Raw genomic sequence first — 14,205 nt, 5'->3', positions numbered from 1 at the left:
AGAGTCAGACACAACTTAGTGACTAAACAACAACAACTGAAGATGAAGTTCTGTTGCCACTGAGTATTCACTCTAGAAGCCAAAACAGACACAAAAACTGGTGCCTTGGAGGTGCACTCTTTAATTGGATCAAGAAGGTATATCCACTTAAGCGTGATTTTCAGAACAAGACTCTCAATAAAATACAGTGAGTGCATGTCAACATTTAACGCCTTTTTGAGGGAACCAGAGTGATGGTAAAGCCTCTGTCTTGACACTGTTTATCACAGGAGGCATGAACTCAGATATTCAAAGAGGCCAAGCAAGTCGTGTCAGTAAGGGAAGCAAGCATCTACAGCATCACCTGGAGAAAAGTAGGCAGGTTACACCTTAGAGAGCAGACCTTGTCTGCAAGCAGCTATCGATCATCTTCAGCTGAATGTTGCCTTGTGGGAATCAGGCCTAGTGTTGCTCAGCCCTATCTTCAGTATTTTTCCCCAGAAGCTATTAATCTGGATTTTAATAATGAATCTTCCAGTATTAAAGTGTTGATAGCTAATTCAGTTTTTTTAAAACACTGTATGAGCCAAACAAAGCATTTCTTCAGACTAGACATGGGCCTAAGAGCCATCAGTTTGTAGCTTCTACAGTAGATGTTAGTTACATAACATTACAACAGAGGAAGAGTTCGATCACAAGTTATGTCTTATGTGAAAGAAAAGTTTTAAAAGATTTTTTAAAAAGATTCACTTTCAGTTTTCTCACAGGAGTGGAAAAAAAAACCTGATGTGATAGTGTTTTGTCAGCTAGCAATTCAGTGCCTCCCACATCCATAAACATATGCATTTCCATATTAATTTCGATTTTTTGTTTATTTAAAATATGTCCACTTTCTGAAGATCTGTATCATAACAGTGTGAATATTCTTAACGTTACTGAACTATAAGTTTTAAAATGGGTAATATGGAAAATTTTATGTTAGGTCTTTTTTACCACAATAATGTGTGTGTGTATAACTGAAAATATATTGAGTTTTATTCAGAATGAAATTATTCATTTTAAATTGTCCTTACACAGTAGTGTATTAAATGTAACATATACAAGGTTTACACAGAAGTTGTATAGTAAGTGGGCTTCCTTAGTGGCTCAGATGGTAAAGAATCTGCCGGTAATGCAGGAGACCCAGATTCGATCCCTAGGTCAGGAAAATCCCCTGGAGAAGGGAATGGCAACCTACTCCAGTATTCTTCCCTGGAGAACTCTATAGACAGAGGAGCCTGGCGGACTACAGTCCATGGGGTCACAAAGAATCAGACACAGTTTAGCAACCAACACTGTATAGTAGGTAACGGGCAAGCCTAAGAGACAAGGAGATAATTTGAAAGGCTGCTATGGCCTTGTCAAAAGATCATGAGAACTTTTTTAGGGAACTAAATTTAGTAATGGGAATGGTATTCAATTTGGAGACATTTTAGGAGCCAAATTGGAGAAGTTGGTGAAAAACTGAACATTGTGATTGGTAACTGAGTATGCCAATCCATAAGACAGGAAACAAAACAAATTCAGAGAAAATTAGTTCAGTTCTCGACAAGGCGTGGGATTTCAGGACTTGAAGGAAACCTAGAGGTTAACTAGTACAACCATCTCATTTTGCAGATGTGAAAGTCTAATATTAAGTGATGTTTTCTATATCAGTTTAAGTCAGAAGCCAGACTTAATTACAAGTTTCTAGACTCAAAGTCCATCTTCTCTCAGTACGCCAGAACATTTGTTCTGTGACACATGGTTCGTTCAGTTCAGAGATGAATTTGTGATGTGTAGTAATCTTCAGGTTGTTGCCATATGTTAGTTAAGAAGGCCTTAGATTTCTTCAAGACACTGGATACCAGACCATTTTCCTTGCTCTATAAACTACAAGTATGTCTTTCTCCTACTCATAGCCTTGTCTTCGTTTTAAGCTGCTTGTAGGACCTATAAATGAAAATGGTTTGAAGGTATTTATAATTTCAAGCCTGGAGTTCAAAAGAAAAGTGGGGGCTGCAGATGGAGATTTAGAAGTCAAGGACCATTTCTTGAAACATTCTAGGAAATGATGAGTCTATATGTAGCATTCTAAAGGGTTTGGACTCTATCCTGTTAAAAGTTTTCAAACTCAGCTGTATGTCTGAATTGATGGATCTGGGGAAGGCTGATGATCTTTACTTCTAAAAAGTCCCAGAGGTTTCAGGTGCACAGCTCTGAGAAGCTGTTAAAGGATTTGACGCAATTGAATATGCTTTTAAAAACATGGTTCCAACTTCAGCTTGTGGGGAGAGACTTGTAGTAGTCTAGGCAAGAGTGGTTTTTCCCGTGGTCATGTATGGATGTGAGAGTTGGACTGTGAAGAAAGCTGAGCGCCGAAGAATTGATGCTTTTGAACTGCGGTGTTGGAGAAGACTCTTGAGAGTTCCATGTACTGCAAGGAGATCCAACCAGTCCATTCTAGAGGAGATCAATCCTAGGTGTTCATTGGAAGGACTGATGCTGAAGCTGAAACTGCAATACTTTGGTCACCTCATGCGACGAGTTGACTCACTGGAAAAGACTGATGCTGGGAAAGGTTGGGGGCGGGAGGAGAAGGGGACGACAGAGGATGAGATGGCTGGATGGCATCACCAACTCTGTGGACGTGAGTTTGAGTGAACTCCGGGAGTTGGTGATGGACAGGGAGGCCTGGCGTGCTGTGATTCATGGGGTCGCGGAGAGTCGGATACGACTGAGCGACTGAACTGAACTGACTGAATATTTTGTTAATTTCCCATAGTTCTCCTATTTTGTAATGTTTATGTTTCTAGGAAGTGTGTGTGTGTGTGTGTGTAAAAATTTGTTGCTATCCCCCCAAAGTGCATCTTTTTTGTTTCTTTGTTATTCTCTTGAATTACTTCACAAGGACAGATTCCCAAGTGTAATTCTATTGAGCTGAAGGAAGTGCGTAGTTTTGGCTCCTGATTATGTGTTGCTATAATGGTTACCATCGGTTCACAGAGTTACTCTCCATATGATGTGTCAATATGACCTCTTGAATCATTTTATAAGGTTCAGGGAAAAGAAAAATGACTGGGATTTTTATTAGAGTAATTTTATTTTGAAATTTTTATTGAAAATAGCAATAAATTATCATGACAATGTTTGTTCATGTTTATGCTGTTTAACCTGATTTTATCTTTAACAGATCGATGAACTCCCAGAGGGAGCTGTGAAGCCTCCAGCCAATAAGTACCCTATATTCTTTTTTGGCACCCACGAAACGTAAGTTAATAAAGCAACGTACATTTTCAGCAGTTCTGATTTGATTCTGCTAGATGACATATGTTGTTAACAATCACTTTATTTTATATGCTCTTAAAATCATTATAACCAATTATATGAAATTACAAAGGTAATATATCTTTTCTTAATGTGAAGATTTTTCATTAATTTTGCTTTTGAATGTCATTTGTTTCTGCTTAAATGTTGGGCATGACCCAGAAGTTTCCTTTAGGATACTTTTCAGTCCTAGGATGGTTTCCTTACCATTTCTAGTCATTTCTTTTGTAGCTCTTGTATATTTCCCTGCTAGAGTTATGTCTTCCATTCATATTTCAGTCTCTCAGGCCTCTTCACAGTTTGTCAGTCTCTGAAGGAAACATACCACCTTTGCAAGTTTTTATAATTCTGTTGGTCACTTCAGTTCAGTCGCTCAGTTGTGTCCGACTCTTTGCGACCCCATGAATCACAGCACGCCAGGCCTCCCTGTCCATCACCAACTCCCAGAGTTCTAGTACAGGTTAAACTGTTGAATAAAGGAAACTGAAAATACAGTGTCTCAAATAATATAGGAGCTTACTATTTTTTTTGAAACAACCCAGAGAGAGGCAGATCCATCAAGGTGGGTAGTCAGCTCTGTTCCAGGGACCCAGGTTTCTTCTGCTGTGTTGTTCTGCCATTCCATGGGGGACTTGGTCTTGTCTGCTTATTTTGAAAAATGAACAAAAAAGCAAAAACTGGCTCAGCAGCGCCCATACATCTTCCAGATAGAGGGAAGGCGGAGAGAGAAGAGGTAAGGAAATGACAGGGAAATTGAATATGTCGCTTATACTTATGTTTATTCCAGTGGCAAGAACTTGGTCAGTCATAAGGCCATATCAGCTGTAAGGAAGCTGGAAACATGGTCTCTAGCCACGCAGCCCTGTTGGGAAACAAATTGGGAGGAGTAATCCATGAAAAGGAAGAAGGTGGTCATGGGTACTAGGGAACAGTAGGCAACCTTGACACACTGAGAACACATATGGCTGTTTTCAACAAGGACACAAATGGAATAGGAGTTGCAAATGGGAGCAAAGGCTAAAATCTATGATGAAATTTTTAAGTCTTCAAAGTCAGGGTTGTCCCTATGTTCATGTGAATGTTAGCAGAGCCAGGCGTGAACTTCTCCTTACTTTGCTGTCTCTAGCAACCCACTCCAGTACTGTCGCCTGGAAAATCCCATGGACGGAGGAGCCTGGTAGGCTGCAGTCCATGGGGTTGCTAAGAGTTGGACACGACTGAGTGACTTCTCTTTCACTTTTCCTTTAATGCTTTGGAGAAGGAAATGGCAACCCACTCCAAAGTTCTTTCCTGAAGAATCCCAGGGATGGGGGAGCCTGGTGGGCTGCCATCTATGGGGTCGCACAGAGTCGGACACAACTGAAGCGACTTAGCAGCAGCAGCAGCACCCTCACATCTTCCTTATTCTCCTGCTGAAAGAGAGTTAGCCAGGAGAGGGCCCTTTAAGTCATAGTTCTCACTTGTCTTCATCTGAGAAACATTTATGTTTCTTTCAAGAGGTTAGTTTTCTTGTCTTTGTTTTGTTTTTATATAATAGACACTTGTGGACAATGCAACTTAACACGTTTTTCTCCTTGAAGAGAAATGTTTTACCAAAGTAATATGTGCTCAGGGCTTTGTGATACCTGTTTTTGTATTTCCCTCATTCCTGACTCTGTTTTGTGTCTATACATTATTTTGCTTTTCCTTTAGGACTTAATTCTAAGTGATCTGATTATATATCTAGAACAAGGCAGAATATTAAACAAGATTATTACATTCCCACTATATACACCAAAGTCACCCATTTACTCATATTATGTGATGACTTTCATTCCCTTAGTAAACATTTTCTGGGTTATTTTTTGAGGCACTTGAAATAAAAGTTGCCCTTTAAGAGCTTGCCACCTGGTATATTGCTAATAAATGTAACAGAATCATTCCAGGGAACAGTATGAAGGATTTTATGGAGCTCTTTCTTATAGCATCCTTAATATAAGTCAGTGGCATAATTCCAAGTCTCAATTCAGTAAAATCATTTCTACCAAGGAGCAGTGTGTTATGGTCCATTTGTGAATTTTCTGCTGGTTTGATCATCCAGGAGTAGATTTTAAAACATCTAGAGGACAGCGAACTTCAGAAAAATTGTTACAAGATTGTTTCAGCTGATCATTTACTAGGTATTGGGTGTCCTTGAACGTGAGATTATATGCCCTGGCAAGTGCCTAGTATTCAGTCTCTCTATGAAAGCAGAGATTATGTGAATGTTGCTAAGGCCTGTATACACAGTGCTGTGCACAGTGCCCGGCTCATGGCAGGTGTTTTCAAAAATAGCCATTGAATGAATTAAAATTGATTCATCGAAATAAATGCAATGGGGGGAAAATATGTGAAAAGAGAGGGATTTAACAATAAAACTATCAGCAGGAGCACCCCCCAGGCAGAGCCAGAATTCTCGGAACATGGCTCTGAATCTGTTGCTCAGACAGATAGGAGATTGGAGCCCAAATTTCTTCTGCTACATATAACTCTACCCCTGTAGTTTTAGTCTGGACAATTTTTTTTTTTTTTTTTTTTTGCTTTTGGAACTTTTATTCTAACAGGAAAAAAAAAACAGATTTTTTAAGTGGTCAAATAAACAACCTAGCCAGATTCCTGGCTTAAAAAAAATGGAGCTCACGTGTGTGGAGAAAACCTTCTCAGATGTTTGTCTCTACCAGGAAAATGAGAAACGAAGCCATTACTGATGGAAGGGGAAAGTTAAAGAAAGGTTTGGATTGTTTTATGTTTTGATTCATCCTTTAGTGAAAGAGAATACTTGAGTATATATGTATTACATGCTGCTGCTGCTACTGCTAAGTCACTTCAGTCGTGTCCGACTCTATGTGACCCCATAGACGGAAGCCCACCAGGCTCCCTTGTCCCTGGGATTCTCCAGGCAAGAACACTGGATTGGGTTGCCATTTCCTTCTCCTAGTCTGGACAGTTCTTAAGGCAACCTTTGCCAGGAAAAAAAATAACATCCTTAGAGCATATTACTTTGAACAATTTTATTTTCTGGTCTACCCTTTAAAATTTATAAAATATACAGCAAAGTTAACCAATTGAAAGGAGATTTGATTTGTGGAATTATCTGTAAACCAGAAAAACCCCAAGATCATCTATCAAAAATAAGAATTTGTTTTAGAATAGCTCATTCAGTCAATGTCCCTCTTTCTGGCAATAGCTCACATGGCCAGTTGAATCATTAACCCTGGCTCCTGTGGCATAAAGTACAGACAAGCTCTGGTTAGCATCAATAGCTGACATGAACCTCAGGGAGCTTAGCCCACAGTTAATTCCTGTACCTAGAGTCAAGGACGACTGGAGAAAGGTCAAAAGCTGTAGTCTAATAATTCATGTCAAATTGCTCTACAAGTGAAATCACCAGACCCAAAGTCACATGTCCTTCTCAGGCTCAGTTTGATTAAAATGTCCAGTAACCTAATAAACTGTCTCTGGGTGCAGTGAAATGCAATCATGCTGAACAGTTAAAGTTGAACAGCCAAAGAAGATGTGGTGATTGGGGTTAGAAAGCATGCTTGAGGTAATTTTATCAACTTGAATTCTTGATCAGCTGGGCCATGTAAGGAAGGGACCAGTACTACAATCCAGTCAGAAAATGGAATTTATAAAATCAACAGTGAACTGTTAACCCATTGTCTCAAAGCTTTCAATATCACTTCTGCTGATAAGTTCCAAATGCACACCTCTAGCACAGACGTTTTCCCTGAATTCCAGATCACCTGCCTAGTTGTCTACTTGACATCTTCACTGGGATATCTAACTAGGTTTTCAGATTTAACATCCAGAACTGAACGTGTCACATTCAAATCTTGTTCTCTCAAAAATCTTGTGTTTCAGTATATTAAGTCCATGCTTCTAATTTCTCAGTCTGTATCCTTGGCAGGTGTGCGTGCATGCTCAGTCATGTCCAACTCTTTTTGAGCCCATGGACTGTAGCCCACCATGCTCCTCTGTCAACGAGATTTCCCAGGCAAGAATACTGGAGTGGGTTGCCATTTCCTTCACCAGAAGATCTTCCCGACCCAGAGATCAACCCTGCATCTCCTGCATCACCTGCATTGGCAGGTGGATTCTTTACCACTGAGCCACCTGGGAAGCCCATATCATTGGAAATAGCCTCAGTTCCACTCTCTAACATGCCATATGCGATTCATCAACAAATCACCTTGGCTCTTTCTGGAGAATGAATTCAGAATCCAGCCACCTCTCACCACCACCCTGGTCCTAGTCACCATTGTTACTTCAGTAGCCTCTAATTAGTCTCTCCACTTCTGCCCTAGTACCCAGACCTTCAGTGTGTTTTCAGCACAGCGAGAGTGACCCTTTTAAAACACAAATTGTCACACTCAGAACCGTTAATGGCTTCCCATCTGACTCAAAGCCTTTGTAGTGGCCTCAAAGCCCCAACATGATCATGCTCCCATACTGGTACCTTTCTGACCTCGTCTCACAACTCTCTCTTCACTCATTTCACTCCAGACACACTAGGCATTCTTCCACCTCAGGGCCTTTTATACTTGCTCTTCCTTCAACTTGCTCTCCTCTTCCCCAGATAACCACATGGGTCCCTTCTTCACCCTCTTCAGTTCTTGAATGTTCCCTTTTCAGTGAGGCCTTCCCTCTTGATCTTTATTTCTAAAACTGTTAAAATCCACCCCAGTCCTTATATCCCCCTTCTCTGCTTCATCTATAGATTTATTTTTAGCACATGGTACTATATTTTATTTATCTTTTCTATTGTCTAGACTCCTACCCTTGATACTAGAATGTATGCTCTATGAGGGCAGAGATGTTCATCTTTTTGTTCCCTGAAGAATGCCCAGCACCTGCGGAACAGCTGACACTTTAGAGATGTTCAGTAAAATATGAATAAATGAGTCTCAGTTTGAAATGCATCTCAGCCAGGCTGTGGGCCCCACCGTGTCATCCACCAGATTAATGTCATAGACAGTAATGCTAAAGACTGGTTTAAATGCTTGGATCTCTAGGCCAGCCTCAGGATTTATTCTCATTTTCTTTTCATAATTATGACTAATTTAGGATTAGGTTTAAATTGGATGATTCTATCTACTTTGCCACTTGTAATTTTTTTCTTGTCTATGCCTCATTAAACACTAATGATTTTTTAATTTATAAATAATAATAAATATACTAATGCAGCATATAGAGTTAGAATCATTTTTTACTCCAGTGTCTATGTTTTTACACCCCTTACCTATGAAAAGTTAGCATATATAAGTCTTAGTGTAAGATGATGATTTAAGTGGTCAAAGTAGACATCCTTAAAACTACTTGTTTAACTAAAAATCAATTTCAAAACAAAAAAGAAATTAGTAATTTAAAATCAAAGCAACACAGTCAGCGTTGCTGGCCTGTATACCTAACTGTCCATTTTTTTCTACCTTGAATTATGTGTGCAAAACATCTTGTGATATGTGCCTAACTCAGAGGGTTTATACATACTTATAATTTATATACTAAGATATGCTCTGACACCTGAGTTGATATTAAAAATACCTTACATTTGAAGGTCAGATGTCAAATCTCTTTCTGATGTGTCTCTGCAGTGCTTTTCTAGGTCCCAAAGACCTCTTCCCTTACAAGGAATACAAAGACAAGTTTGGAAAATCAAACAAACGGAAAGGATTTAATGAAGGATTGTGGGAAATAGAAAATAACCCAGGAGTAAAGTTTACTGGATACCAGGTGACAATTTACTTCATTATCACTTGCTGTATCTCATTTTTAAATTTTAACTCTTTTTTCGATCTTTCTTATGTGTCCTTTGTATTAACAATTACCCACCACCCATCTGAAGTCAGAATTCTTTCTTGCTCCAGTCACACTTTGGATTAAATGTTCAGGCATACCTTGCTCTGTTGCACTTCACAGACAGTGCATTTTTTACAAATTGAAGGTTTGTGGCAACCCTGCATTGAGCAAGTCTGTTGACCTTGTTTTTCCACCAGCACTTGCTCACCTTGTGTCTTGGCATCATATTTTGGTAATTCTCTCAGTATTTCAAACTTTTTCATTATTCTTCTATTTGTTAATAGTATCCAGTAATCTTTGATACTACCATTGTAATTGTTTGGGGTGCCACAAACCCCACCCATATAAGATGATGAACTTAATTGACGTGTGTGTGTTCATGTTGTGTGTGTTCCGAGTGCCCCACTGATCAGGTGTTCCCCTGTCTCCCTCCCTCTCCTCGAGCCACCCTGTGAGACACAATATTGAAGTTAGGCCAGTTGATGACCCTGCAGTGGCATCTAAGTATTCAGGTGAAAGGAAGAGTCAAGTCTCTCACTTTTATTCGAAAGCTAGAAATGATTCAGCTTAGAGACTAAGGAAGTCATGTGGAAAACTGGCATGGGCCTAAAGCTAGGCGTCTTGGAGCCAAACAGTTAGCCAAGTTGTGAATGCAAAGGAACTGTTCTTGAAAGAAATTAAGAATACCACTCTGGCAAATGCCTGAATAATAAGAAAGTGAAACAGCCTTATTGCGGCTATGGAGAAGGTTTGAGTGGTCTGGATTGAAGATCAAACCAGTCACAAGATTCCCTTCAGCCAGAGCCTAATCCAGAGCAAGGCCTAACTCTGTTCAATTCTGTGAAGGCTGAGAGGGGTGAGGAGGCTGTAAATGAAAAATGTGAAGCTAGTAGAGGTTGGTGCCAGAGGCTTAAGGAAAAAGCTGTTTCTATAACATAAAAGTGCAAAGTGTAGCAGCAAGAGCTGATACAGAAGCTGCAGCAGGTGATCCAGAAGCTCTAGCTAAGGTGCATCATGAAGGTGACTACACTAAACAACAGATTTTTCGGTGTAAATGACACAGCCTTTTATTGGAAGATGCCTCCTAGGACTTTCATAGCTAGAGAAAAGACTTCTTCTGCTGACTTAGCTTCAAAAGATAGCTTGACTCTTGTTAGAGGCTAATTCAGCTGGTGGCTTTAAGTTGAAGCCAGTGCTCATTGACCATTCTGGAAATCCTAGAGTCTTTAAAGATTGTGCTGAGTCTACTCTGCCTGTGTTTTATAAATGGAACACCGAAACCTAGATGAAAGCACGGTGTACTGACCACATGGTTTACTGAATATTTTTAAGGCCACTCTTGAGAACTACTGCTCAGAAAAAAAGATTGCTTTGAAAATATTCCTGCTTATTGGCAGTGCATCGGGCCACCCACAAGCTCTGATAGAGGTGTACCATGAGATTAGTGTTGTTTTCCTGCCTGCAAACACCATATCCATCTGCAGTCCATGGATCAAGGAGGAATTTAGACTTTCAAGTCTTATTATTTAAGAAATACATCTTATAAGGCTATAATGACCATAGTTGGTGACTCTTCTGACAGATATGGGGAAAAGTTGATGAAAAGCTTCTAGAAAGGATTCACCATCCTAAATGCCATTAACATTTATGATTCAAAGGAAGAGGTCAGAATATCAACATTAAGAGGAATTTGAAAGAAGTGGATTCCAACCCTCATGGATGACTTGGAGGGCTTCAAGACTTCAGTGGAGGAAGTAGCTGCAGAGGTGGTGGAAATGGCAAGAGTTAGAAGCAGAGCCTGGGATATAATTTCACTGTTGCAGTCTGCTGTTAAAACTTGATTGGATAAGGAATTGCTTCTTACAGATGAACAAAGAGTGTTGTTTCTTGAGATGAAAGCTGTTCCTGGTAAAGATGTTGTGAAGGCTGTTGATGTGACAACAAAGGATTCAGAATATTACATAAACTTAGTTGATAGAGCAGTGACAAGGTTTGAGAGGATTGAGTCCAATTTTGAAAAAATTCTGCGGTGGCTAAAATGCTGTCAAACAGCATTGCCTACTACAGAGAACTCATTCGTAAAAGGCAGAGTCAGCTGATACTGCAGATGTCGTTGTTGTCTTACTTTAAGTAGCCACAGACACCCCAATCTTCAACCACCACCCTGATCAGTCAGTAGCCATCTATGTGACTGACCCTCCATCATCGAAAAGGTTAGGACCCACAGAAGGCTAAGATGATGATTAGCATTTTTTAGCAGTAAAATATCTTTAAGGTATATACATAGTTTTTTTTAGACATAATGCTACTATAAACTTAATAGACTACAGTATGGTATAAGCATAGTTTTTATATGCATTGAGGAACCAAAAAATTCATGCGACTTGCATTATTGTGATATTTGCTTTATTGTGGTGGTCTGGAAGTGAACCTAAAATATCTCCCAGGTATGCCTGTAATTCTATTACTCTAAGAGGGTTCATGTCAAGTGGTCACTGGAAAATTGAAGTTGACAGCCCTTTATTTTGAAAATATAGAGTAGGCTGAACTTTTTCTAATTAAAATAGAATGATTGTTTTTGCAGTCTATGGCCTTTGCTATTTTTCAAAATGTAATTAGCTAATATTTTATTTTGTTCTTAGGCAATTCAGCAGCAGAGCTCTTCAGAAACCGAGGGAGAAGGCGGGAATACCGCTGATGCAAGCAGTGAGGAAGAAGGCGACAGAGTAGAGGAAGATGGAAAAGGCAAAAGAAAGAGTGAAAAAGCAGGCTCAAAGCGGAAAAAGTCATACACTTCAAAGGTTACTGAGAAACCTTTCCCCTTGTTTATGCACATAGAAATACATCAACTCTTTTGAGCCTCTTCCTTTAGAGACAGTAATACATCTGAAAGGAATAGGCAGGTAATCTTTGATGTGAGGGTAACTGCTATGGACTCTCATAAGGGCTATTTGGTCCTGAAATACCGCCTTCTCAGTTGGAGGACTGTTCTTCAATCAGGGGTGTGAGAGTAGGTATCTGAAGAATTTAAGAATGTAGGAGACTTCAGTACAATTTAGGACTATGTTATTGTTGATAGAAGCGTAAAGATAGACTCAGACTCTTGTCTCTTTTCTTTAAAGACTGTACTTTGGCTCTTTTATTTGTTCAGTCCTATTTCCTGATCACCTGTTCTATGTCAGACACTGTCCTAGGTAGATACTAGTGAGCAAATCCAACTCCAGTCCTACCCTCCTATAACTTACCATCCAGTGGATTGGGGGTGGAAACACAGAGTAAAATCCAATAATGAATATAAATTCTGGAAGTGCTATGAAGGAAATGAATGGGAGCAGGGAATGACAAAGTACATCTATTGAGATAGAGTGGCCAGTCCTTTCTGAAAAGACTAAGTTTATGCTGAGACCTGAAAGAGTCTGGAAGGAAGAGCTATGTGTGGCAGAGCTCTGAAGGTGGGGAGGGTTTGGCATGTTCCTGAATTGCAACAAGGCAGGCCTCAGGATCAGGAGGGAGAGACCAGCAGAGGATAAACAATGGAGACCGGTATGCCATGCTGATAGCTTACTGATCAGAGATGTATTAAATATGTCTTTGATTACCTGAACGGTGTTGACCAGAGCCGTTTCAGTGTTCATGTACATAACAAACCTCTGGCCACAGGCATAGTTCCTGCCTATGGTCTATAATGTGTTAAGGAGTTTGAATTTTATTCCAAATGTAACAATAATTTATTGGAGACATGACATGATCCTTGATTTACAAATCAGAAGTTTAGGTTTTTCATACCTAATTCAGTAATTCAGAAATGCAGTTGAAAAAACTGATATTGTGGAAGTTTGTTCACCTTATAGAAACTTTAAGCAGGATAAATGGATCTTTGAAGATAAAGATTGGTACAAGTTTTGCTGTAATGGGTCTGTCACAAAGGTGAATCCTTAAAGAGAAATGACTTCCATTTAGACTGTGGTATTTAGTTGACTGGATATACTTAGGAAACTCCTTAAAAAGTATCACGGGTTTATTAGACTGTCAGCATTTTATTTTACAGTCTATAAAACCCACCCAACTGGCATACAGGTACAATTGTATGAATGCATATTACTTCCTGAACATGTTATCTGCCTTAAATGAGGATAAAGTTTGCAAATGACAGCAAAATAGTTAGAAAAATAACCTCTGTGGAAGACTGGATCTCCCACAGGGATTATTTTTTTAAGCTGAATTTCTTTTAGCATTTTGGACTTCACTTAAACACCCAACTGAATTTATTTAATTCATGATTGTCTGCTGAGCTTCTATGAAATGTGTTGTGCTACGCTAAATTATCTAAGCTTTCTAAGGTAGCCGAGATATTATTTCATTTCTCTTGTAAAAACCAGAAGTAATGGAACTCCTGCCTGGGGTGGACTTATAGTGTAAATCAGTGAAGAGGGAGAGGTATACTATACTTACTAAGGCTTATCTATTTTTAAGTTAAAGAATCATTACCTTTGCTTCCTTCAAGATCACAACTTTTGTGATCACTTGAGAACCATGATTTATTTTCAGTATCAACTGAATAAGCTAGCACAATGGTTCTCAAACTTTCACATGCACCAGAATCACCTGGGAACGGGATTGTTAAAATATATATTGCCCAGTGCCACCCTACCCCAAAATTTCTATTTTAGTTGGTCTAGGGTGGGACCTTAAATATCCGTGAGCTGAGGTTGCCAATCTGGGAACCACATAACCTGGGGTAACCTCACTGCTCTCTTTGGCTTTCCAAATATTTCCTTTTTATTGTGTGTGGTGATTTTTTTTTTTCCTTCATCTGTTTATTAAAGTTGAATGATCTTCCTTTGTCACTGAAAACCAGTGGCTCACAAACTTTTCTGACTGCATCTAAGTTAGGTTGAGGGAAGAGTCCCACCTCCCCTCTACCTCACCCAATTCTGTTTTTCTGTGGGGAAAAAAAAGTTCAGTAATCGTAATGAAAAGCCATAGTAGAAGCACACTTGAGGGAGGATATATATATATATTATTTATATATATAATATATATATCACTTGAGCAGTAAGTGTA

General features: G+C 39.3%; 2 protein-coding genes across 2 annotated transcripts in view; one reads left to right on the top strand and one right to left on the bottom strand.

Moving 5' to 3' along the window:
- The window catches only part of HDGFL3 (HDGF like 3), a 76,498-nt gene that overhangs the window by 43,399 nt on the left and 18,894 nt on the right, over positions 1-14,205 (top strand). Inside the window, exons 2-4 of the mRNA XM_055417930.2 lie at positions 3,191-3,267; positions 8,937-9,075; positions 11,784-11,942. Of these exons, the coding sequence (XP_055273905.1) occupies positions 3,191-3,267; positions 8,937-9,075; positions 11,784-11,942 (375 nt within the window). The remainder of the gene's footprint in view (positions 1-3,190; positions 3,268-8,936; positions 9,076-11,783; positions 11,943-14,205) is intronic.
- TM6SF1 (transmembrane 6 superfamily member 1) overlaps positions 3,202-14,205 on the bottom strand; it is a 57,093-nt gene continuing 46,089 nt past the window's right edge. Inside the window, exon 10 of the mRNA XM_055417923.2 lies at positions 3,202-4,186. Coding sequence (XP_055273898.1) covers positions 4,130-4,186 — 57 coding nt within the window. The 3' untranslated portion in view covers positions 3,202-4,129. The remainder of the gene's footprint in view (positions 4,187-14,205) is intronic.

The sequence above is a fragment of the Moschus berezovskii genome, chromosome 21 (assembly GCF_049115385.1).
Source record: "Moschus berezovskii isolate FMDL1 chromosome 21, NW_MosBer_1.0, whole genome shotgun sequence".
NCBI lineage: Eukaryota > Metazoa > Chordata > Mammalia > Artiodactyla > Moschidae > Moschus > Moschus berezovskii.
The sequence above is the reverse complement of the archived record's forward strand: the minus strand, read 5'-3'. Positions and strand labels throughout refer to the sequence as shown.